The sequence below is a fragment of the Clavelina lepadiformis genome, chromosome 5 (assembly GCF_947623445.1).
Source record: "Clavelina lepadiformis chromosome 5, kaClaLepa1.1, whole genome shotgun sequence".
NCBI lineage: Eukaryota > Metazoa > Chordata > Ascidiacea > Aplousobranchia > Clavelinidae > Clavelina > Clavelina lepadiformis.
In genome coordinates, this window is record NC_135244.1 from 22,781,434 (window position 1) to 22,808,299 (window position 26,866).

At 35.9% G+C, this 26,866-nt stretch overlaps 3 protein-coding genes across 3 annotated transcripts in view; all 3 read left to right on the top strand.

Moving 5' to 3' along the window:
• The first annotated feature begins 983 nt into the window (after positions 1-983).
• LOC143459603 (kelch-like protein 12) lies at positions 984-7,268 on the top strand. The gene is made up of 9 exons (XM_076956819.1): positions 984-1,118; positions 1,199-1,352; positions 2,632-2,849; positions 3,417-3,566; positions 3,819-3,912; positions 4,308-4,402; positions 6,110-6,308; positions 6,736-6,876; positions 7,177-7,268. The coding sequence occupies exons 1-9, from the start codon at positions 984-986 to the stop codon at positions 7,266-7,268; spliced, it is 1,278 nt and encodes a 425-aa protein (XP_076812934.1).
• Positions 7,269-19,933: 12,665 nt separating this feature from the next.
• LOC143459604 (SCAN domain-containing protein 3-like) lies at positions 19,934-20,611 on the top strand. The gene has a single exon (XM_076956820.1). It carries the CDS (start codon positions 19,934-19,936, stop codon positions 20,609-20,611), a length of 678 nt encoding a protein of 225 aa, XP_076812935.1.
• A 2,318-nt stretch (positions 20,612-22,929) lies between these two features.
• Positions 22,930-26,866, top strand: part of LOC143459605 (kelch-like protein 23) — a 72,877-nt gene continuing 68,940 nt past the window's right edge. Inside the window, exons 1-2 of the mRNA XM_076956821.1 lie at positions 22,930-23,041; positions 23,918-23,986. Coding sequence (XP_076812936.1) covers positions 23,027-23,041; positions 23,918-23,986 — 84 coding nt within the window. The 5' untranslated portion in view covers positions 22,930-23,026. The remainder of the gene's footprint in view (positions 23,042-23,917; positions 23,987-26,866) is intronic.

The window sequence follows — 26,866 nt, forward strand, 5'->3', positions numbered from 1 at the left end:
AAAAGCTCATCTGTACAAGTATATTTGATACTTTCCTCAAAAAATGTCATTTTAAACATCATAATTATGGCTGATATGATAGGTAGGTAAAAACACGTATATACTTATGACAAATAGTAAAAAAACTGATATGTACAATTTGACATTAACGTTAGTAGTATTGTGTGTTTTGTGAATTGTTTGTTGCCTTTACCATCGGTTACCGTCAGTGAAGCAAATTATGATGTCTAAGAAACTGCGCCCACCACAAGGATCGATCCTGGCACCCCTCCCTTTACCTTCCGTGAGCATAAAGGAACCCATCTCTGTGCATCTCTTGTCTCTGTGCATCTCTGTGCATCTCTGTGCATCTCTGTGCATCTCTGTGCATCTCTGTGCATCATGGTTCCAAATACCTTGGAGTAACCTTGGACGGATTGCTCACGTATCGTCGACACTTAGAGTCGTTACACAAAAAACTTACATCCAATGCTGCCTTTGATAGGACAACTGGTGATCTCTGGCCTGACTACTACGATCTGTACATCAGCTCGTTTTCTATTTTATTTCGCTGCTGAGGACTGCGAACCTGTCTGGTGTGGCAGTACACACACTCACCAAATCGACAATCGTCATAACCGGCGCCTTGAGTACTGTGACTGGATGTGTTTGTCCCCTCATCAGTCCCTGTGGAATACATTGGCCTGCGAGTTTCGAATGAAAACACGACCAAGTGGTTGCTTGACTATGGTTCGGGTGGCTAGCTATTACGAATCCCACATTTAGGAAAGTTTCAGCTCGCTACTCATAGACTTAAGCAGATCCAGGATTTTAAACCTTATGCCTATGAACACTATACACTGCCTACTATAACAAAGTCTGTACTCTAATGTGATGACGTGCTAATATGTCATTAATTGTGATTACTGTAATGGTTAATATCTGTCACAATTTTTCTACGTTGGTTGCCAAAAGTAAAAATTGTTTTGTGTTTCATGATATATATGTCACAAAGGGAAAGAAAAACAACAAAGGACTTCTGTGATTTTACAATAAAAGCTGGAGGAAGACAATTCCCTGTTCACAAATGTGTGGTTGGTACCTTCTCAGAATATTTCAAGAAAATGTTCACTACAAAGGTGAACTGGGTTAAATTCTTACTAATTTACTATTTCACAAAAACTTTTAAGTATTTACTGTTTTTTTGTTTATACTGTAGATGAGAGAAAGTAATTTAAATGAAGGAAGTGTTAAAGAAGTCAGTGGTCCAACAATGGCATCGATCATTAACTTCATATACACTTCATGCATAATTCTCACTCATGACAATGTATATGATGTACTCAAAGCAGCAGAATATCTATGGATTATAAGTAATCATTGTTATTGTAGCTGATTCTGTTATACTTGTTGTATTTATTGATATAACGCTGTCTGTAAAGGTTGCTGGTTTTGAGTATCATGTAAAAGTAACTTAAACTGTGGACACTTCTGTGCAAATGTGCAAAGTTTGGATTTTTATCCTCTTAAAATGTATTGTTAAGTAGAATTTGGTTAATGCAATCATAACCTCGAACATTTATCACTCACAACCAATCGGATGTAACAAGCAGTGGTTGTAAAAAGATGAAGGATAAAGATAAAGATAAAGGATAAAGACAAAGATAAAGGACTTGTTTTCGTAAAACTGCAAATGAACGATTCTTTATGGCATCAAAATGCAATCAATGTGTTGTACAGCATTCACTCAACTTTTAGGTGGAAACACTCTGTTTAAGAGTAGATGTTCCTGATATTCGGGCGGTTTAGGCTCTGGGCTCCCCCATAATGCGATCTGTGTTCGATACCTAGTGACGCTACCTTTATAATGCTATTTGGCAAGGCATTAAACAATGCTTGCTCTTGTGCAGGTGTCTTGGTGAACAGTTCTGTATTTGGGAAATAATATATAAAAATCGATATAAAGTAAAACATTCGACATAAAAATCAAGAAAACCAAATGAAAGAATATAGTTTTGCAATTGGAACTTGGACAATGGCAAGCTTGATAACTGGAGCACAAGCAATGAGGGCTCATCGCTGGGTTAATGTTGTGGAAAGATTTTCCTTCCTCCGGAGATAAAGGTTATCATATCACACCTTTTGTCCTTAATGGGCCATTGTTTCTTCTCGGTAAACAGCTCAATTTACCCACACAGCTTGTTCAACTAAAAATTTGTTTATTACCATAGGCCATTGCTTGAACACAATAAAGAATAATTTGCCTCCATGAGGAATCGAAAGTTGATGTATTAAAAGGGGCTTTTATGATGGAGGATGAATACAAAAATTTATTCCTAGCAACTTAGATGTAATAAGCGTTTGGTTGTGTTAACTGGATTTAACTATAATCACATGAGTTTTGTGATCTAATATTGGATTGTCTAAATGAGCAGTCTATATTTTCTAATTTGTATAGAAGTACAATGCAATTGTTCATAAAGATATTTCCTTTCAAAAAAATGTTGAGAAAATTATCAAGTTTATGAATTCATCGAATGTACGTAATTCAGGAAGCTTGAATAAACATATAAAATGAGTGGCTGTTAAGAGATTTTGTATCATAATTAAATGACAGGTTTTATTCCTAAATAAGTTGGAAGTATTTTTAAGGTTTGAAGGAAAACTGCAGGAAATTTTTCAAAGCATCTCTCAATGGAGAAAATTGCTTGAAAATTAGATCTTATTCAAACCGATACAACATGGGTGATCTTGTACAAGCAGCTGAAACTTTCATTTCTAAAAATCTTGGAGCAGTTTTAAAAAGTGCAGATTTTCTTGAGCTTGGTGTTGATGATGTCAAGTCTATGCTGAAGTTGGAAAGTGATGAAGTAAACTTAGAATTGGAATGTTTTTGTTTCGTAATGATTTTTATACAGCATCTAAATCAAACATTTTGTTTTGATAGTTCTTACATCATTTTGTGAAATGTGGTAATTGCAAGAAGCTAATTGCAATCCACACTTTCATGTTAGAATTGTTACACTGCGGTATATTAGTTACATTTCCATAAATTGTGCATTACCCTGTGCTCTATTTATAAGCCAAAGTAAAGAAGCTTTGCTAAAGTTGTCTGTTTTTAAACAAATCATATGATGTATGCTGGCTCATATATGCATGAACAACTTGAATGTTTGTTGCCAGATTTTGCAAGATACTTTTTATCTCGAATAAGATTACGCGATTTAAATTTTCAAATATTGCCGGCAGTTAATATCATTTCGCTGTTAAGTTAAGACAATAAATCAAAGTATTAAATGGCGTTGTTCAAACTATCTGCAATGTTTCATTTCTTCAACCATTTTTTGACCTTTCGTTGCTTTATTATACATCATATCATATATTTAGACTTATATAAAGGTACCTATGATGTCACCCCAACCTTGATTAAATTTCAGGATTCGATCGATGAGGAAAAATACAGGAGTGCAGTTGCTTGGGCACTTTATGATTTCGATGAAAGACAAAAAAACTTCAGTGATTTATTTCATCTTATTAAACTACAAAATTTGTCGAAAGATTTTTTGATAAAAGTTGCTCAAAAGGAGGTACCTTGCATGAAGCTTTGCACGCATTGCATATTTCTTTGCATCATCATGCAACGCCAAGTTTTGTGTCAACTTTTGAAAGAAATTGAAAATTGTGTGAGGGTTAACATGTAGCACTGCTACTTTATGTTATGAGTCAATGTTGAAAAATTTAATTTTAAAAATGTTTTGTTTGCAAATAGGCGTACATGGTGACAAAATACATTTTCGTAATATGTAAAGTACCAACATGATTCAATTTTAATTATTTAGAAACTGGTTTGCAACTCCACGGATTGCATGCAACTTCTTGTGACATCACTCGCTTCTCGACTTTCCGGTGCTCCAACTTGTAAAGCAAAACCAGGTGAGAGAGCGGTTAATCACTTAAATTGTTTTGACATGTGTCCATTTCTTTTTTCGCTGGCTGTCTGGGTTTCTCCATACATGTTCGTTTTCTTAAAACAAAGTTTGCTTGTAACTAAACCTCTATAATGTTTCATGTTTTGACAGTGCATAAATTTATAAGGCTATGATAAAAGCTATGAAATAAGCTTTACATTAATATAAGTTAAATCTTTGCTAAACAAAATTATGGCAATATTGAGATGTTGAACCAATAATATTTAATATATTGGACCAGGATGGTAATGATTAAGCGACTAGTGGTAGTAGCAACAGCAGCAGTAGATTTAACAACTAAATTTCTGTGATGTAACAATGCTTTCAACCAAATACTACAAATCGAATATATTTTTCCAGGTCAGTCTGATGATATACTAATTATTGGTGGATGGTATTGCCCACAAAGTGTTGTCAAGTTCAATACCAAGACAAATCAGTGGAGTAACATGCCGGTATGTTTGTTTTGTAATGAATTTGTTTCAATTAAGAAGTGTGATTGTGATGTCATACACATATGCTTGTTGTCACGGTATTGTGACACTTGGCAATGAGTTGAAAACATAATTTGTTCCTCTGTGTCTGTGTGTTCTTTGCCAAGTGTAACTCAAGATAAGATCGTTATGTGTTCTGTCAGTAACAATTGGATCGGGCAGATTTCTCTCATAAGCAAATATAAAATAAACTTTTATTCAGGAGATGAACAGATCAAATTTGAAATGAAATATTTTTTTAATTTGTTGTGGTTGCAGAGCAAAGTAATCAAAGCAATTAATTAATGCAATTATATAAAACAATTAAAGCAAAACAGTTATTATGCAAATGATTAAAAACGTGAAAAGCGGCGAGAATGATCGAATTTCAAATAAAAGTGTCCAGGTGAAACAACTGATTTGAGATAAAACCATGTTGCTGCTTTCACAAGATCAGCGGTCTCCAATCATTTTATACCACAGACCGGTTTCATGCAAACTAATTGTTACGCGGACCGGCAAAGCTGGTTTAAACATATAACAATGAGACAGGCATAAATTTGTTGTTACGCTAACTCAAGTTCATCCTTATACGATGTTATTTCGAATTTACCAGAAAATTTTCACTTGACGTAACTGTCTGCATTTAATAACGTGCTTTGCCTTCATAACAAACACTCAGGTTTTTGTTGAAAAATACAGCAATGGAAACCACCGAAATCCAATCAGAAAAAGCAAAACTCTATAAAGACTGCTGGTCTTGCTCCTGCCAATATTGAGCAAAGGAGCAAAGTTTAAGATCATTGTTTTGTCACACTGTCTATTGTTAAAAATAAAGGAAATGACGTTTGTTGCCTGGCGAGTTGCTCATGCACGTTCAAATTTTACCTCTTTACGGGAGTGTTAACTTAATTTGGACAAAATAGTGTTACCAGCCTTTTCCTAGTGCTGGTTCGAAGAAACATGCAGTTAACTATAGGATTGTATTTCAAAAACGATAAAAACTAGGCACGTCTACACAGCCGTACCGGTATCGGTAGAATGTCGTCATCACTCGTTGTAGCAACAGACAAGGCGTAGCCAAATCGACAAGCGTTTCAGCCCGGAGGCAGACAAGACTGCGGAATGACAAATCAATCTTAAACAACGTCCGTTCGCTGGCGATTGCGAGAACTTACTTAACCCTTGGTTAAAGCTTCCATTCGGAGGCAGACAAGTAACAACGTAACAATAGAATTGACGGAGAAGCAAGAATATATTGAAATGTTAAAGTGTTTTAATAATCGTGAATAACCATTTTATGTTCCAAGCACAAAAATCATTTTGAATTGACAAGCTGCCAAAAAGAGTGAATGTCAAAGTTATGAGCTAACAAACACTCCTTGAAGTCGTGGAATTCCATGGATTGTTGTTTCTCGATCGAATTGATTGTTATGATTTCTCGCCTGCAGAAAGTTTATACCTGTTTTGTTATGTGCCACTGTACAATCCTCTCAACCACAAAACTTTATTGACCATGTCCATAAGCCATAATTTATTCGTATTGTATTGTTACCTGCAGATAGTTTTTGTACCTAAGTCTGGCCAGGCCATCTCCATTAATAACACCATATCCATTATTTAGTTGATTTTGTTAGTAAATTCACTTCAGTTGATGTTGACTTTATGCAATAATGTTTCTTCATACAGGATACAAACATTGATCGGGGATTTCCATCTGCTGTAAATTATAATCAACAAATTTTATTGATGGGAGGTTGGCCACGGCTTGGTCCTTACCACAACGCTGTTGAGATGTTGGACTTGAATGATGAGAATCCAAAGTGGGATAACAACTTGCCTTCGATGGGAGAAAAGCGAGGTGTATTTGCATCAACTTTATTGGATGGTAAGTTATTATGACGTGCAAGTTCAAGTTCATGCAAGTTATAGACAGTAATGTTGGGCAACCTCTCTTGTCGCTCACGCTCTCGCTCATCAATGAAAAAAGCCGTTATTTGTGTTATTTCTGTTATAAAGAAACGAACTCGTTTTGCCGCTCACGTTCCCTCTCTTTTTGGCGATTAAAAACATTTTCACTCCGGCTCGTTTCAGGACACAAATCGCATTCGTATGTTGCATCGTCGTATTTGCGTTGTAAAATGTGCGTCCAACTGTAACTGTAATTGCTTATCGTTTAATTTTTGTAAATGTTATACAAAATTTGATAGAATCACATGCTGAAGAGTTTTGTTTCGGGCACACTTACCATAAATAATTAATAGATAAATAGAATATTAAGAACCCTCTACTAATATTCACCTGATGACTTGTAGGTCTTGTTTATTGTTCCGGTGGTTTTAATGACACTGGTCATCTATCATCATGTGAAAGTTACAATCCTGAAGAGAGGAAATGGTCTTCGATAAGAAACATGAATAACAAGCGAACTTACCATGCGTTGGTCAGTGCACGAGGTGAGTTTATTACTTTGATGTTTGATGTTAAATTTTGTCAAAGTTGTCGAAGTAAATTGAGAGATGGCAATCACCAATCGTTCGTTTCCACATTGATAAAACCATACCGGCACCTGCCCGTGGACCGCAGTATACGTGAAGCAGATTCTTGCGTCTTTATTCGCATATTTTACTTGATATCGTTCATTGTTACGTCACAGGTCCATTTTATAACTTAGTAAAGTGCACAAGGTTGCTATTTTCTTATTCTCATTCGTGTTCATATCTTTGTTGTAACTCCTTGATATGCGTTCTTATTAGCACATGGTCCTCAGAGGAATCCAGACACTTGGATATACTCCAAACGTTTAACTAAACATAGCTGCTTGGCGTTCATCATCACCATCAAATAGTTTGGTGGCAATAACACTTTTTACTTATTAGCGCTTTTAATCGAGTTCAACTCGTTCCATGAGCGCACTTCTCTCCCGAACCCGAAACCCGGATTTTTCTGTCCTTTTCTATTTCTCGAAAGTTGGGTTTTAAAATGTAAACATTCGGATTTTTGGAAGAATCCAGGAAAATTTTGGCCTTCACAATTTTCAAACAAAATGGCGTCGCTGTATACTATTTACGCAATTTATTGTTTGATATTTGGTAATTATTTCATCACAATAGTTAGTTTGTGCAATAATTTTACTGGCAACCTGGGTATTAGTTTGCATTGAGTCATAAGCAGGAAAATAAAGAAACTTTGTAAACTTGATTAACAAGTAGAATATAACTTGCTTCAGACCTTTCATTTACTTAACACGAGCTTTCGCAAGCTTGAGCTCACATGATCAGGTAGACTATAAGTTATGAATTGCGAAATATGCAAACAAGTAATAACACACTGCTGCACACAGTGCATTCTCTCTAGGGCTTACATAAAACATAAAAAATCCATCAACTAAATATTTAAATTACATTTATTATACAAACTCACACATTCATACAATTAAAATGCGTTGATCGCGTAAGTTCTCTCATGTCGTTGAGTCTTTATGCTGAGATTTACGCAAAGTTCATGACAATATTTGACAACCAAAATGATTTTTGGAGTAAAAGAATATTGACGAACTAATCGAATTTGCCAAAACCGAATTAAGCGAACCAGAAACTTTGAAAATATTCTCAATTTTGTCAGGATCGACAAAATTGAGTTAATAATTTAAACGGAAACGAATTATGCAAATTTCACTGTATTGCAATGATGTTGATTTTACCTTAATTTTGAGTTAATTTTCGCAAAAAGTTCGTTTTTCTCAAAACTCAAATACCGGGTCCATCACTTATACCCGGAACCCGGTTTTTGAAATTTCGTCTCGATTTGGAAACTACTTTTTTCTCTCGTTTAAAAAAGTGAAAAATCAAAATGATTTCCGCGTCAGTCTGGTCGCTTTCTCGAGAAAAAATTTTGCCGTTTAGGAATTTTAGAAATTTATTTTACTTCAGGTCCAGACAATGGTCCAGTATTGTTGCTTAGTTTTGAAAAATTTTCCAGTTTACCAGGAATTAACTCTGGATTTGAAATTGAAATTAAAGAAATTAAATTGAAATTAAAGAAATAGAAAAATCAAAGCGATTTCCACGTCTGTCTGGTCGCTTTCTTGAGAAAAAAACGTACCGTTTAAAAATTTCAGAAATTTATTTCATGTGAAACCCAGTCGATGGTCCAGTATTGTTGCTGAACATTGAAAAAACTTTTCAGCTTACCAGGAATTAACACATGTCAATAAATATCAAAATGAGTAGAAATATTTACTCGCACGAGACTCGCGTCGCTGACTTGACTCGACTCACTTAGCCTTACTCATGTAAAAAGGTTGAATACGTGTCACAAAAAAAGCGCAGAAACAAACGATGTGGTATCTTGTACTGGAGCAATTATGGTATTTTTTGTCCAAGAGTTTAATATTAATCGATGGAAAACTCAGCGCAGAGAATAGAAGATCAAGTTGTTGGTCACGTATTAAATGTTCCATGATTTGAAATAACAATCTGTGTGACGTCACACATATCATATGCTTTCCAACAATTTCTAATTTTGGCGCCTGGAATTGTATTCCGTGCATTTTGAAACAAATTTATAAAAATCAGCAGAAGATAAAAGAAGCAACGAGAAATGGTCAAAGAAAATTTCACCACTGCGAAGGATTTGACTTTTCCTTCATAAAGTGCTGGAGTAATAATGCTCGAATTTCAAGCACAAATGACGTGATTGATTGATGGATGGTTTATTTTGAAAGGTTTGCTTTATGCGCTTGGAGGAAGGGTTAGCAACTATGCAACAAACACAGCAGAATGTTATGATCCACGAAACGGAAAGTGGGAATATATCCCACCGTTGAAAACCCTCAGATCTGGATTATCTGCTGTTGTATTAAACAACGAAATATACGCGATAGGTGAGTCTTGCTGTAAGTGCAAATATCTTTCAAATTTTTAAGGAGACTTATGAATTGTCATGTTCTTTAAATGAATTAAATCAGGTGGATATGGTCTCTCTTCTGTTGAAAAATACAACCTGGACACAAAAACTTGGATTGATGTTCCATCTATGAATGAGGAAAGATGGGATGGATCAGCTTGTGTAGTGGATGACCTTATATGGGTGTTTGGAGGGTGAGTATTTGTATGTATTCTTAATTATTATACGTAACCATATTGTTTAATTTATATATTATGATATCATAAATGTACTTTTACTAAGAGCTAAATATCTGATGCAGTGATTGCCAACCTGGGGTCCATGAACCACTAGACTAGATGAAGGTGAAAGTCATGATGAGTTTTGGGAAATCAATTAAAAACATTTCATTTCATCACAGAAATAATTATCACATAAAAAGTGATAACTATAATTGTCAATTGTTAGCTCTGAAGAGGTTGATTTAAAAAAAAATTGCAACAGCACTCCAGCATGCAGAATAGATCATTCGTAGTTAGAGACATGGAGAGTGACAGTTCTTCAAGCAGCGAAGAAGAATGTTTAGCGATAATAGCCGTTGCTCTGACATATATACAAAGAAAGCACAGAGTGTGGGTTAGAAATGCGTTTAAGAAAAAAGATATCAACAGCTACAAGCTTATTGAAGAACTCGCTATTGGAGATAAAGAAATGTACTTTGGATATATGAGAAGGACCTCTATGACAATTTAACCATCACCGGCTGTGTCACAACTAGCAATTTTAAATTGTCACTCAGTGAAATTGTCAGCGATCAGTGCTTACCAGTACCAATACGAATTTTTAAATCTTTACCGAAAAATGCAGTGATAATTTTAAATTACTACTGGTGGAGCCACAGCCTTATAGTGGCAATAGCAGACCTCGGAAATGTTTGAATTGGTCACAAAGCGAATATTGTTAAATGTTTCTAGGTCATTATGACATCATCGAGCAAAACAATTACATTATCTTGCCAAATACAATCTTCACATAACTAGCGAAGGAGTTTTACTTTGCGGACGTAGCTTGTGACTGTCTGATTGTTAATGGTATGGCAGTCTGCTATGATTCGGCAGAAGATTCGAGAAGATTTGCTGCAGTAGTTTATAATCAAGTTGATTCCTAACTTAATCTCAGTTCCAGAGTATTTCAAATAACGCGATAAAAATCGTTTTTGATTCGCTTTTCTGTTTATTATGATTAATATATTCTGGATAACATGCTTTCCAATAATTAACTTATATACAACCAGGTACAGTAATTATTTTTATGGACTTATCTATCATTTGCCAACATTTTGTGTTTAACAGTTCACTTTATATATTTTATAGGTGTGATGGCAAAATAGTTGAGTTCTATGATCCAACCACCAACAAATGGCAAGTATCAACCAACATGGACAGAGTACGACGGTACCCTTGCGTCCTTTCCATCTGAAGTTTTGTTGGATTTTGATTTGTTTATCTGGATGTGTTTGACAGTTCAATTAATTTATTTCGTGATTCATCGAAATCTTTTTTATCTTCAATGTTTTATTTGCTAAATTTTATCAGTAATCATTTGGCATTTAATTTTGACGTCATACTGTAAGAGCGATCATTTTCAAACTTGATGTTTTGTGCTTGGGAATTCTTTTACGTCGTTCCCGTCACCTTAAAATTTTTTAATCAAATTTGTCATCTTAAACTACTTATTTGGTACAAACGAATATTTGATTTCAATTAAATGTATTTTCTGCTTTAATTGTCTGTCGTTTCAATTTATAAAATTTATTCCAGTATATCTTTGTATTTCCATCTATACAATGGCCCTCAACCTTGGTTGTCTCAAAAAATGAAATTGTTTTAAATATGGGATCATTTCTTGTTGACATTGATAGAAAATTTCCATTTTAACCCGATGATTATTTCGTATTCGTTTTTTAAAGCTTATTATAAATTTTCTCACAAATTGCCTGTTATTGAATGTTTTCCTCACATGACGTTATTATCATTAGTTTAATTCTTTCGATTCTATGTGGGTTGTTTGATTATTGTACCGTGTGATCGTGATTTTTTTAAATTCATTTTAGCATCGACCTTATTCATAAAATGATAATTTACGCCCTGGACGTCATACATTTCAGCAGTAGTTCAGCACTTTAAAACTTGTTTAAAACATTTCCAATTTTTTATCAAGTTAAATAGTAGGTCGAAAGTTATAATTAACTAATATATTATTTATATTTATTTAGTCTAAAGTGAGCCAACATTGGTTGGTGTTGAAATGATTAAGATAGTTTCTTATGTGCATCATTGCAGTGTTTCTTAGCTGCAAGTTTGTCATCATGCATGCCCTGTGTTGCCTTCATGCTTTAAGTGCGAGAACATTATTTAAGTGGTGCTTGATTTTTCATGATGATTTGCCAACAACAAAATGATGATGATTTGCCAACAGTCTTTTGCCAACAACAAAATTTAATATTGTCGGTTGCAGGTGATATTAGCGATGACCTTAATTGCTCCCACAAGCCTCCAAAATATCATATTTGCATCTGCAGTAGAAGATTTGTGTAACCAGCCCCATATTGCTACAATAGCATTGCATGGCACCTTCCCGCGGTATATACGTGAAGCAGATACTCGCGTTCTTATTTGAATTTTGAACTGATATCGTTCATTGTTACGTCACAAATTTTTTAGATTGAAATCCGTTTTTAATATTTTAATGTTGAATAACATGAATTCCAGTTTGTTGGTAAAACGAGGCTAAATGCATTTCCTTGGCAGAAACATGCGTCCAATCATAAGCGTACCTTGGTGTGCAAACACGGTTGTATAAGAGCATCTGGGGAATCGTCGATTGCGAACCAACGAACCGAAATAAACGAAACACGCAGCATCTCATTGAATCTTATTTCTGCAAATTAAAGTGATGCCTTGCCCCTATCTAACGGCCAGGTTAACAAAGCCTATCCGAGATTAATCCGAGTAAAACGAAAGTTTATCGTTAATCTAATTTTGTCGAATACTAAAATTTTCTACATTTATAAGAGGAATATTGTACGTAGTCTATGAACTGCACTAACTAGCAGGTCGTTATTCTTCCAATAAACCAAACAAGTACAAGTTCGTCGTGACATTATGACTCAAACAACTACCTTCCATAAAACAACTGTGGATCCGCACCATGACATTAACCACGAGCGTCACCAGGCGATGAAATAATCGACGAAGCACAAGCGAAAATTATGAAATTGAAATGATGATTTAGGACCTACCACGAAGTACTTAAAACCAAATTGTACGGAATCGGAACAGTTTGAAATTTTCCATTTGAGAAGTTTCTTAGTATTTACAATTTCTCAATTTACTGGTATTTCTTATGTCGGTTTAACTTCCTGGTTTCTACCTGTGTTATGCTACACTGTGTTATGCTGTTATACGGTTGTCATGTTGTCATGTTGCGTGTTAGACTGCTGCTATACTACTGTTGTGCTTAAAACTTTGTTTGGATAAGCCCTGTTAGTTACAAGTTGCAATTCTAGTTGTGTGTGGGACTTTATTAGACAGAGCATTCAACTCGTGACCAGTCCATAATATCCAGGTGATTATTTTAAACCATCAACTTTTCCCGAAACTAAAATTGCCCGTTTGACAATAATAGCAATCGCTTTCAACGTTTTTATAAAACATTTTTGGTGTTGGAATAAGGTTTTTATCGATAATCACTGGTCTACAAATTTCAACTTTTTTTTTCAGGTTTGGGTTTTGACAACTGATTGTAGCTAATTTTGGGGCGCTGAATCCGAAAATGAACTCAGATTTTCTCTATCACATCAAGTTTTCTTTCTATCGGTGTCATTATTTTATGAAATTGACCAATTTTACCCTTTTTACAGTAAAATGTCAAATATAATTATTTTCTGACAGCTATAAACTTTCAAACATAGAGATATTTTTGCACTAAATTCATAAATTGGTTCAGATTTCCTCTAAAATAAAAAAAATCCTGTTATGATATCATAATAGGACATAGTTGAAATTGCTCGCGTAGAGTTTTTCCATGCTGGCTTGAACTCCCTGTCTTGGCTTCTCAGGCGTTATCTGTGGGTCAGCTGCTATCTCTGTGCAGCTGGAATATCGTAGGAAGACAGCTGGTGGGAGTAGATTTGACTTAGTAATAAATTCTTGCTTAGTAAGGAAGATTTATTTAGAAGTTTCATAAAGCACATGTACATTGTACAGACCAACATCAGAGTTCAAGCTGAAAAGTGGTTTGTAGAAGGAAAAGGTATTTTCATACTATATAAGTTTGAGTTCAAGTCGGTTAGAGTTTTTGGTATAGTGGTATTTCTGTGGAAAAACTTGCTCTTAGAAAACTACTAACAAAGAAAGGTTATATTTGATCTCAAGCTATGTCTGCTTCCAGCAAAAGAAGAAAATGTTGTAATGATCCGGATATATTTTGTTACATTTGTGGATGCTTCATGTTGAAGTCTCAACAATGCAATATTACCACGTTTGTAAAAAGGGCATATCTTGTTTACTTTAAAGTCAAGTTAGGGGACCAGGACAAAAGCTGGGCTCCTCATAAAGCGTGCAAGACCTGCGTTGAATGTCTGAGAAGTTGGTCGCAAGGAAAAGGTTCACAAATGAAATTTGGAATACCCATGATTTGGCGAGAGCAACGAAATCATGTTGACGATTGTTATTTTTGTCTTGTTAGTGTGAAAGGGTATAACAAAAAGAGTAAACATCGTTTGAAATATCCAAATCTGGATTCGGCATTGCGGCCAGTTCCTCACAGTGATGAAAAGCCACTGCCAGTATTTATATCACTTCCAGAACTACACGAAGAGGCTATTTCTTCTTCAGAAGCATCGTTTAGTGAAGGAGAAAGTGAAATTTTTCAACCAGCACCCGAGGATCTGTCAGACAAGCCTTCCCAGTTTAATCAGATGGAATTAAATGATTTAGTGAGAGATTTGTATTTGCCTAAGCAATCGGCGGAGTTATTGGCATCAAGGCTACAGGAAAGGAAACTTCTCAAAGCTGGTACAAGCGTGACATTTTTTCGCAAACGAGAAGAAGAACTGCTTCCATATTTTGCTTCCCACAATGATTTCGTTTATTGCAACAATATAGAAAGGCTTCTTCTAGAAATGGGATTACCACAGTATGATGCAGACGAATGGAGACTTTTCATTGATAGCTCCAAACGAAGTTTGAAGTGTGTTCTACTTCACAATGGTAACGTGTACGGTTCTATTCCTATAGGACATTCGGTGACAATGAAAGAAGAGTATCAGAACATCAAAACCGTTCTTGAAAAGTTCAAGTACCATGAGCATAGTTGGCTCATCTGTGTAGATTTAAAAATGGTGAACTTTTTGCTGGGGCAACAAAGTGGCTACACCAAATACCCATGTTTCCTATGCTACTGGGACAGCAGGGCCAAGGATCAGCACTGGAAGAAAGAAGAGTGGCCTCCAAGGCTTACCTTGACACCTGGAGACAAAAATATCATACGTGATCAGTTAGTTGATATCAAAAAGATCCTCTTGCCTCCTCTTCACATCAAACTTGGTCTCATGAAACAATATGTAAAAGCTTTGGATCATGAAGGAGAGTGTTTTAAGTATATATGTTATGCTTTTCCTGGTCTCAGTGAAGAGAAAAAAAGAGCTGGGATTTTCAATGGACCACAAATCAGGCAATTGTTAAAGGATGAAAATTTTGTAAAATCAATGTTGCCATTCGAGGCTAGAGCTTGGAATGCTTTCGGTGCTGTTGTGAGAAATTTTTTGGGAAACAGAAAAGCAGAAAATTATAAAGATCTCTTAAGGGAGCTACTGCTTAGTTTTGAAGATTTGGGATGCAGGATGAGCATCAAAGTTCACTACTTGAAGAGCCATGCGGATGAGTTTCCAGAAAACCTTGGGAAAGTTAGTGAAGAACAGGGTGAACGTTTCCACCAGGATATTAAAATTATGGAGGAACGTTATCAAGGTCGGTGGGATTGTCATATGATGGCCGACTATTGCTGGAGTTTGAAAAGAGAAATTCCAGATGCTGCTCATAAAAGAAAATCCCTCAAAAGAGCATTTTTAAGCTTATAAGTGAAGAGTTCATATTTTATGAAAGCTCTTTTGTTGACTGTTTCTGAACTCGCCCTGCCCAAGTCCCTTTGAGTCAATCTTTATTTTGGCACTTTGCTATTTCTGTGTGTGTCTTCAGAATTTCTGCACTCCGTTGTCTATGTGCATATTGTGTGAACTGTAGGCTATAATTCAGATAATACCTTGTCACTGTCCTATCGACAGGTTCGTCAGCATAATGTAGCGTTTGATGTTATTATGGTTGCTCTTTTGTATGCCTATTTTTTATTCCAAAACATGAAATTTTAATAAAGACAACGCAAATTTGTGTGAATATAATATAGAATGCTTGTTTGCTAATTAAAGCTAGATTATTGCAGGTAAAACAGTGTTTATTGCATCAGAATTCCTTGTTTTGACAACAGAGGGGGGGCAAAAATTGATTTTTTTCAAAAATTAGGGATATTTCATATCTCAAAAACGTGATGTGATAGAAAAAATCTGAGTTCATTTTCGGATTCAGCGCCCCAAAATTAGCTAAAATGAGTTGTCAAAACCCAAACCTGAAATTTTGTGTAGACCAGTGTAATGTTATAAAATAATAACAAAAAGTTGCAAATTTAGTATCAGGTTGGTACTATGTGTGACTATGTGTACTATGATATATGTGATAGTGATGTGATAGTGATGTGAAGATGTGATAACTGGATTCTTCCACATGTATACACTCAAGCTTTAATTGGTTCTTTCGTTGTTCTTTTCACAGTAGAAGTAAGAGATCTTCGTTTTCTTTTGGACTCCAGAAAATCAAACCTGGGTTCACGCTCCAGGAGATGGAAGCAGAAGAAAGAGGTGAAGTGATTGGTTAGGCAAAGTACAACGACACTGAGAGACTCTGAGGCGCTACATGGGTGCTAAAAAATATCACAACCTTCTTCTCTCATACTGCAGTAGTTGTAAACCTCGCTCTGTCTCCAGTTTTCTGTGAGCTCCAGTTTTCTGTACATTGCGCTTGTGAGTGTAATCAATAATAATCATTCATGTAATAATTGCTGGTAGCAACCTGCACGGCCACTAAACCCACGCGCCATACCCATCTTGACTAGAAAGTACGGCAAATTTCGACCAGAACTCATTCTTAAAAAGACGCAGATTTTGGCGTAATGGTGGAAACCAAAGCCTCAGTTCATTTTTGTAATAATCAAAAATTGCAATAATTTGGCGTGAAGATAAAAAAAATTTTAATGCTCGTGCGTGCAGTTGCCACACCTTTTATTGTGGATGCCATGTACTCAATCCATAGCCCATGAATTTTATAGAAAATATGTTGCTTTCGGTAGTATTTAGTCTATTATTTGGTAAGTTAATTGGTATATTTATAACACCAATATTCCAATATGGAATGTAAGTCTTTTGTGTACTGGCAGCTTAGTTTTCAAAGCTCGGTGTGCTCGTGTAGGTAAAAATACTTATGCACCGGTCTGCGTGAGTACCTTATACTGTCTTATACCTTGTATAGCTTATACCTCATACTGTCAAAACACCTGGTATCATGCTCCTGGAAAGGTGCGCTAGATAATGGCGGTAATGGACATTGACCGAAGATAGTGTTTTCATTAAAATTATATAATTTATTTTGGATGATTTTAGGATAAGCATTTGTTATCACAAATAACCAAACTTTTGTCCGAGACCATAGTTTTATTAAAAGGTTGGCGAGTTATTCAAGTGCGTGACCAATACCATCAAGCTTTGTATCTTTTCTTTTTCTTTTTGACTTTTCCATTAGGCAATTATAGGTTTATGAAATCAATAGTTCTTTAAAAAAATATCAATATTTCAAATGTAGCATGTTATGGTTTCGTCCAAATGGCAATTCATCGACGAGTTTACATCGTGCTAAGGCTCGTCTCAGTCCAAGGTTTCTTGCTGAGAGCTAAAGAACCCTATTACTATCAAAGGTCAAAGGCCAGGTCAAAGTTTGTTAAAGCAGTCACCTTCAACGATTCGCTGTTATAGGCGTGTAAGTTTTACATGCAATGTGTAACTGTATATGTGCAATGCAGTGATGAAAGTAGAATAATTTTCTTACCGGTACGATCTTGGAGGTTTCCAATCCCGTCTAGGAATCCCAGACCTAACTGTGACAAAGCAATCAGTCTACTTTGCCCACCTTGTATTGTACGTTTTGAAAACATGAAAAATATTATTCGAAAGATTTTCACAAAAAATCATATTATCATCATCGTTCAGTTATTCTCTTTCCACTTTTGACGAACCATGAGTGAGCTGCTCTTCTTTCTCTTTCAAGCCATGTTATTGCGTACGGCTCTGGATCCCATTTGTCGCTCTAAAGTCTTCTAAAATAGTGGGGTACTTTGTCATTTTAATTTTCGCGATCATTCAACTTTATTTGACCAATCCCCCCTTTCCAGAAATTCCGATTGAAACATTTCTCTAACCCAGTTTAACTAACTGACCATCAATGACAGCTATTAGACACGTAAAAATACTCGTCAAAATCCTGACGTTAAAACACTTTTAATGTCAAAAGTTGTACTTTGCTGATGCTCAACGCTATTAGATAGCTATAACAGGTGCAACTTCAATTATCTCTGTCCTCATATAACAATTGCCTAAAAATCGCATTTTCTGTAATGAAATAAAAACACTTATAAATTAAAATGATCTTCGATGAATAAAAGAAAATTGAAAGAAAAACTTTGTATAAAAAATCAACAAGTTTACAAAATTTCGCCACCTCCAGCAAAAAGGCTTATCATCCACAAGTTGATTTTCAGCTTCTCCCCGGAAAATATCTCAATACTTTATTTTCTTCATTATAAACAGCTCTTGAATAAAAACCACCCTTGATTAGATCTGCACAAAACCCTTACTTGCACTACACTTACTCTTACCCAGGGGCAAATCATTTTTAAAAGAATTTTATCGCTTGTCTTTCCACACCTAACTTTAGGTGAACAAGTTAACAATATGGACGATTAACTTTGACCATCTTACATGTAGGACCATTTTAGCCCAGACATCAATTTTAATACAACTGGAAATTATTATGTGTTTATCTGAACAGAAAATTATATAAATAATTAATTGTATCCTTTAATTATACAGCTTTAATAAACAAGAACTAATGCTTAATATGTGTTTACATTCGACAGTCTGTCTGTCTGTCCGTCCGTCTGTCTGTCCGTCTGTCCGTCCGTCCGTCCATCCGTCCGTCCGTCTGGGATTTAAAGCTTATCTTTTATCATTGGGTCATGTGTCCTTCAGCCTTACTCACACGTTGCTGTAGATACTGTGTATGCGTAAAAGAAGATAAAAACAAGTCATCCGTTTGTGTGCACTACAAGTGAATGAATTTGTTCGTAAATACTGTGATACTGATGCTGATACTGCGTAAATCCAACTTCAAACCTTTAAGGTACACTGCACCGCTCACAGTGTTTCAACAAAAATGAGAAAAAACACTAAAAGTATTAATTGCCTTTAGTGTTATAAACAGTCCGAGGATTATCATTACGATATCGTACCACACCAGTTTGTGTGTGCTGCATGGGAGACTTGCATGCACACGGAGATTTACTCCGAAAACAGTAGAGTTTGAAAAAATGGAGTCGATTCCATTCGACATTCGCTTGCCTGCTCAATCGTGTCACTGCCAAGTTCTAACCGTCAAGAGATAAAACTAAAGGATATTTGACTGCACTTGCAATCTTTGTTTGTGCGTTTCTTTTCTTGTGATATGATTTTATGACGCCACGTCAGAAAATTCTAAGCTGATATTTACGCCATTGGGGTAACGATATTTGCTCATTCACCATGCGTTAGAGCAGTGCTTCTTAAACCGGGCCACTTGGCTCACTAAAGGGGGAATTTTGAGTTCCAGGGAGGAAATTTGCACGAGGGAGGAATTGGGGAGGAAAAGCTGAAGATGAAAAAAACCATAATTTTTTACTTTTGTTTGTAACAGAAAAATCCGCTCGAAGAGGTTGTTTAGATAGATGCCTGCAATAGTGCGTGAGGACAAGCTTAACTGCAGTGACTGACGTTATAAACGTGTCTGTTTGGTTCATAATGGCTATTGTTCTACCTTAACTGCAATCACTGACGTTACAAACGTGTCTGTTTGGTTCATAATGGCTGTTGTTTTCTCTTTATTGTTAGTAAGGTACGTATAGCACTAGCTAGTAAGTAAGGTACAGTAGATTAGATAGATCAGGATTAGGAGGTTTATTAGATTGGTTACATATTAAATTGCTTCGCTTTCATTGTGTAAATGGCTGCAGCATTCAAAAAGGGGAAGAAATAGACTGCAAGCTAATTTTTTCTAATGGACAGTAATTTTTAACAAAACTCAACAGTAACGAGTAATAATTGCTTTCCTAATGTTAAGTACTTATTACAGATACTTCACTTTTACTTTTCAGCAGTGCGAAAGCAATACTCAAATATATACGTAGACTGTAGAGTATTTTAAACTCAAAATGCCAAGAAAGAGAATTTCAGAAAATGTGTTTTCATCGAAAAACAGCGAGAGAAAGAGGACTCGTGTATACTCTGTAAGCTATCTAAAGCTAGGATTTGTTCCAGATTCTACTGACGAAACAAAACCGTACTGTTTGTTGTGCTGTAAATCTCTTTGTAATGATTCGATGAGAAACCAAAAACTGGAAGATCATGTCAAAAATGTTCACCCAGAGCATGCAGGGAAACCTCTTGAATATTTCCAACGTCTTAACGAACATAGGCAGAAGAATAGGCAAATGTCACTTACATCCATGTTTAAGGTGCAAACTAATTTAAATATGCGTGGGGTGCAGGCTAGCTACGAACTAACTTTTCTTCTGGCAAAGAAATCTCGACCGCACATCGATGGCGAAGAGTTGCTCAAACCAGCCTGTGAGATATACCACCGAACAATGCTTGACAGTGGAACACCAGGCCCTCAACTTGCCGCTTTGCCATTAAGTAACGACACTGTTCGCCGCCGCATTGACAAAATTGCGATTGATGTTCAGTCGCAATTAAATGATATTCTTCGCAATACAAAATTTTCGTTGGCTCTCGATAAATCGACCGTTCGAGATAGTGAAGCCTTACTTCTGGGTTATGCCAGGCTCAAACATGATTCAAATTTTGCCGAAGAAATGCTTTTTTGCTAGTCTTTGAAAATAACTACCACAGCGCGAGATATTTATGCTGTAGTCCAAGAGTATTTTATTGAAAATGGTATTCCGATTAAAAATCTTATTTCCACTGCTGCTGATGGTGCTCCAGCAATGATGGGGAGACATAAAGGAGTACTCAAGCTTTTGAAAGACGACAATCCAAGCATGATGGCAGTGCACTGTATTATTCATAGAGAGAATTTGGCAGCTGCAGCCATCAGTTGTGAACTGGACCAACTACTGAAAAAAGTTATTAGTGTAATCAACTGGATTAAATCCCGTCCTACAAATGAAAGACTGTTTAAACAGTTGTGTGTGGACATGGAGGAAGACCACATTAGGCTACTTCTCCACACTCGCGTACGATGGTTATCAAAATAGCACTGTTTGGAGCGATTTGTAAACCTGTATGACACGGTATTGGAATTTGTTGGTGGCCGAGAAGAATTTCAATTTTTAAAATCAAGTGAATCCAAAGCCTTGATCTCATATCTAGCAGATATTTTTGGAAAACTGAATGCTTTGAACAAGGAGCTACAGGGAAAAGAAAAGACACTCATAGACTGCAAAACCATAATTTTTGCTTTCATTGACAAACTGAAATATTTTATTGCCCAAATTTCAATAAAAAACTTTTCTGGATTCACACATCTTGGCAGCTGTGAATCAACGGATACTACCCTTCGAATAATATTGGAACATCTTTCAAATCTGGTTGTTGAGTTGAACTCCAGATTTTCAGATCTAAAACTGATGAAGTTTCCTTCATGGATAACTCAGCCCTTTCTCTTTAACTGTGCAAGTGAGGAAGGTTTGGCAATGGACTACGATCTGGCTGACGAGCTACTACACCTGCAAAACGATGACAGCATAAAACCAATCTATGCATCCAAAAACAAGCTGATGTGGTTGGATTCGCAAATCTGTACAAAGTATGCCAAATTAGCTATGGTGGCAGAGCAAACACTTCTGCCATTTCCAACTACGTATTTAGTTGAATGTGCTTTTAGTGTCGTTACAGACATTCTGACGAAAAAAAGAGGAACACTCGACATTTGTAAGCGCGGAGACCTTCGAGCAAAACTCACACACTTTTCTCCACGATTTTCTTTACTAACTTCGCAACATGAGGCTCATGGTTCTCACTAACAATGAACAACGATTTGTTTGTAAATTTGTGTGGTTGATTTTTAAGAGCGTTCTTTTGCAATTTTTAATTTTATTTCTGAGATAAATCCTCAAAAGACATCATCCAGGGTCAACATTCAGTTAGTGTAAAATTAGGGCGATTATTTTTGGGGGGGGGAGTTGACGGTGTTTGGGTTGGTAAGGGAGGAATCGAAAAAAAACTTTGAGAACCACTGCGTTAGAGCAAAAGATCATCCGTCAGTGAAAACCAAGAAATTCACGTTGCGCGAAGAGAAAGAAAGAAACAAAAACGAGGCCAAAGGAAGGAGGGAGCGAAAAATTCTTGCACCGAAACTACGATGAAAATGTGTACCGAGATTGCATTGTACTTACATCACTTATATAATCGCTAAACACAACTACGGCAAGGGGATGGGGCCATCTTGCTCTTTCATGGATGAGTGGAGCTTTGAGTCTTATTTATCACTGAATTCAGCAGACTTTGTATTTGTGGTACATTTTAAACTAGTAGCGGCAAGGAAACCGCTACAATAAGTTGGAAATATTCGTTTGATATTTTTTAATAAACCCATAAAACATTTAGAGACCAAATATAAAGCAAACGATTGCATTTATAAATGAAATTGTTTGTTTGTTTTGAGATTTATAGTTTCAGCGAGAAAATTAAACTATTTTCCACCCTGATCGCGATGTGCGATGTTTACGCTCTTTATGCATTGACCCTGTGGCAGTTGGCGTTACGCCACCAAAAGATTACACCAACAATTATGACATCACACGGATGTGACGTCCAACGTGGTGTATGGGTATGGGTGAATGGGGTATTTTATTTGTGGTACTTTTTAACATGGGCACATTTATGAAGTTTAGCGAACCATGATACAGCACATAGTCGGTCGTCATGGTCAGGTCTTCAATAGACTCTTTGTACTGTGGTTGTGTCAGTTACATCGTACGTCACTAGACATGACACACCTGAACAGCAAAGTTATTAGTTCATCTAGGGACGACAATAGCGTGACGAAGGCAGCTTTTGTAAATGAAATATGTTCTATTCTTTATCACGGTCTGTTGTAATCAGTTATTGAGGCTGTAGGTTGTCTACCGATGTAGGATTTCTTGTAAATATTTCAAACATCAAACTATTTCAAGTTGAACTATTTGTTTGTTTGCCTCATCAGTTTTAGACGTTTGTAGCCTAGATTTAACTATCAGTTTTTTCCTGCTCAATTGTTAAATTGACTACGTCATCGCAGCAACATGGCATCACCATCGGTAAGTGAAATAATTAGGTGTGAACTTAATTATAAATTTTTTTAATTTTTTTGTTAATTGTTTGTCACTTGTTAATTTGTTTGCTTGATTTTTATTTTTCATTTTTGCTGTACTATTTAGTTATTGATTATTTATTATTATTATTGACTAAGTATTTATTATCGCAGTTTTAAATTTTAAACTTTGAGTAAGTTTAACCACGTTTATTAACTACTGCTGATGTATTCAAGAAATTTCGACCACAACACACAAATAATTTCATGATTCTCAGTAAATTGCAATCGGGTTTGAAGCAGAGATTTTTTTAGTTTATTCCCTGAAATTGATTTTAACACCAGGATCAGATCATAGCGAGGTAGATGGATTGTCCTTTATAAAAGACTTCTTCTTATTGTGTCTGTGTGTCCGGTTCAATTCGGCACCGGTTCAACTTACACAGCTTAACTAATTTCTGTTGTTTACATCTTTCTTTTGTTTCTGTTCATTGAAAAGTTCGACATTTTCTTTACGAGTCAATTCGTTGTGACGTAAAAATTCCTCTCGTTCTTTTGTGAATCATTTGGTCGGTTAAGATTTGAATGAATTGTTTAAAGTCATTAAGATTTTAGAGAATGATTTCAATAAATATTTTGTGGCTCGGTGAGAAATGTGGCCAAACCCTCTTCATTCGCATATTATTGTGAGGATTTGGTTGTTTAATAACTTTCATATTTTCTATGCAACATCATATCACAGACTTTTACGTTTGTTTTTCTCAGTTAGTTCGTGACATACACGAACCTTCATCCCAAGCAAGAAATAAGTAATAAACATCTCCTTACATAAGCATTGGGTTGTCATTGGGAATAGCTTGATCTTGTAATCTTGTCTTTGTAGACTTCCAGCCCAAGCAAGCACATCATGATTAGCTACAACTGGAGTGACTCGAAGGAGTTGGCGCATAAGGTGGGTTGTGCCCAGTTATGTTGCGATATCTTGAAAATTTATATCAACTGTTGCTCGATGAATTTTCCTCGAGGGGGAGCCATATTTATTTAATCAACTTCGTGGAGTCGCTTCGCTTTTTTAATACATTTGATTATTATCATTGCCCAGTGACCCAGTTTATTTAAGTGAGAGAAAAATCCAAAAATAAATTTGACCTTAAATCAAAAAGCAGTTGTGAGTAAACATATTGGTGAAAGGATTTGTGCTGATATACTGTAGTGGTTAAGCAGTTATTGCCAGAAATCAATGGTAAACACCGTCTAGTCCTTGCTTATTTTGACGTAGATGGCGGCCATTACACTATTACGTCACGATGAAAAAATCAACGGGTATAAATGAGATATTTAAATCAAGTATGGACAGAATTTTTTATTTTACTGGCAAACAAAATAAGGCATCATAATAGATTGCTTTGTAACAGGAATGTTTTGCGTGATATAAGGCGAAGCGAACTTACAGCTTAATCTTCATTTTTGTTGCTACCCTAGTCCAGTAGCGATAACTGTGGTGTGGTCACATTATGTGATCAGCGAAACATGCGACGTGAAATGCGTAAACGTTTGCGTGATATCTGCGCAACATTACAAAAGGAATTTCAACTTTCATTTCAAGAAAATGTGGATTACGAGACCAGTAGTAAATATAAACTGAATCGCTTTTTACAGCCACAGATAACACGCAAACATTTATTCATTTGACGTCGCATGCTTCGCTGATCATGCAGGTGTCATTTCGAACTAGCGCAGTGCGTAGGATTTAAAGCACGAAAACATACAAATTGGGAAAACGTTTTTCAATGTTTTCCGCACGACCTGTTTCCCAGAACGATTGTAATTATAAAAAGAATTAAAGCAGGAGGACATTTAGCATTGTTAAGTAAAGGAGATTTAAAACATATTTCCATTCAGACCTTAACTCGGTGAGAGTCTGGTCTGTTCAATACGCTTTAGCTAGCCTAGCACTACTATAGTATACCACACTTAATTGAAACCCTGTTCATGGAGCATACATCTGCCTTCTCCATCAACCAGTAGGCCGAAATTGCGACATAAATTTGGCAATAACTGCTCAACTACTACGTGTTATTGAAAATTCTATCTGCCAAATACTTACTGGCAACTATTCACCCTATCCCAAATACCGTCAAAGAGGCAAAATGTTTTCGACCGCCGAAACGTAACGATGAAAATTATCAGCTCGCTTTCCTTTATTTTTAAGTTATAAGCGTTTTTGGCTTCGGACTGTGAAGATTACGCCCAAGTGGGCAACATATGAACTCATTTACACGACAGAGAAAATATATTGAAAAATATACATTCTAGTTTTTATTTTAGAGTGGTATAAATCTTCCGCACTGGGAAAGTTTTACACGATGTCACGTTACGTGGCAAGCGATGCACGTGACGTGAAATGCGTAAGAGTTTGCGTGGTGTTTGTAGCGCGTGTGAACGCAGTAATTCAGTTTGTATTTGCTTTTAGTTGAATATTTCAAACTTTGTTTGAAATGTAAGACGAAACTAATCAATTTAACGCACTGCCGATACAACACAGAGTCTTATACATTTTACGTCGCATGCTTCGCTGACCACACATCTTGACGTCAAATGAAACAAGCTCATAGCGTAGGATTCAAAACGTTGTAACAAAAAACTAGACCACATTTTTTCATCGTTGTTTTAACGAATAAATGAATTCATATTCTACCAACCTGATGGCGTCCGTATCTTGGAAAGAATCTATTCTTAAAACAGTTCTCACTTCGCAAAAGCTTATCACGTGTTATTATACAAGTGGCGGAGATTATGGCATCAAAATATTAACTACATAATGATATCGATTGACATCAATTTGAAGTTCGGTATAGAGCCTATGTTCGAAATGTTCTATGTTGTCATAATAGCTAATTTCATCAATTCCATGAACTCTTGACTCAATAACGAATAAAACCATCCTTGGTCAGACGCGAAGTCGTAAGCCGCCATAACTGACCAAGACCTGAAATAAATCAAGAAAAAGTTTAATAAATTCACTGTAATTATTTTTCTAAAATCTATAAAGACAATTGAAACTGTTGGAATGTTTCTATGGACTCGAAGTTAGAAATCACTCAAATCAAGTAGTCATGTGGATATTAATTGTGATGTCATAATTGTGTGAACCCGTGTCATAACAAATGAAAAACTTCCAACGTTTTCACGCAATATTGACAATTGCCCAACCACTAAATGTCATTAAAAATTTCTTTGTTTTGTTCGCTTCGTTGAATTGTTGCTTCATCAACTCGACATGGATTGTTCTAGATCCATGATCGTTTGTCGGATGCTGGGTACCAGGTTTGGATCGACAAGGGACAGATGAAAGGAAATATTTATGAGAAAATGGGGCAAGCAGTCGAGAATGCTCACGTGGTTCTGATGTTCCTTTCTCCTAACTACGAGACCAGCGAAAACTGTATAAGGGAATCTTCACTCACGGCTGATATGGCAAAAAGAATCGTCCCAATTCGAGTCCTTCCTCATGGATACCAGCTTATAACCAGGCTTCGTGAGTATGGTAGTCTACATTAAACGTTCATAAATCATAAGTTCAAACGTTCCCCTTTGCTATAAATATATTAAACTTATCCTTACTTGACTAAGAATGTAAACACAACAATTAAGTTAAACACATAACATAAAACATCGGAAAAACGAGCTTATATGAAGAACAGAAGAATATCATCAACCGTAATAAGCTGCTTGAACCTCCCCATCCAAGCAATAAACTCTCGTCTTATTTATACTTGACTAAAGATTGCCTTTTGTTATTTTAATAATTTTTATTTTGTTCTCGTGGTGA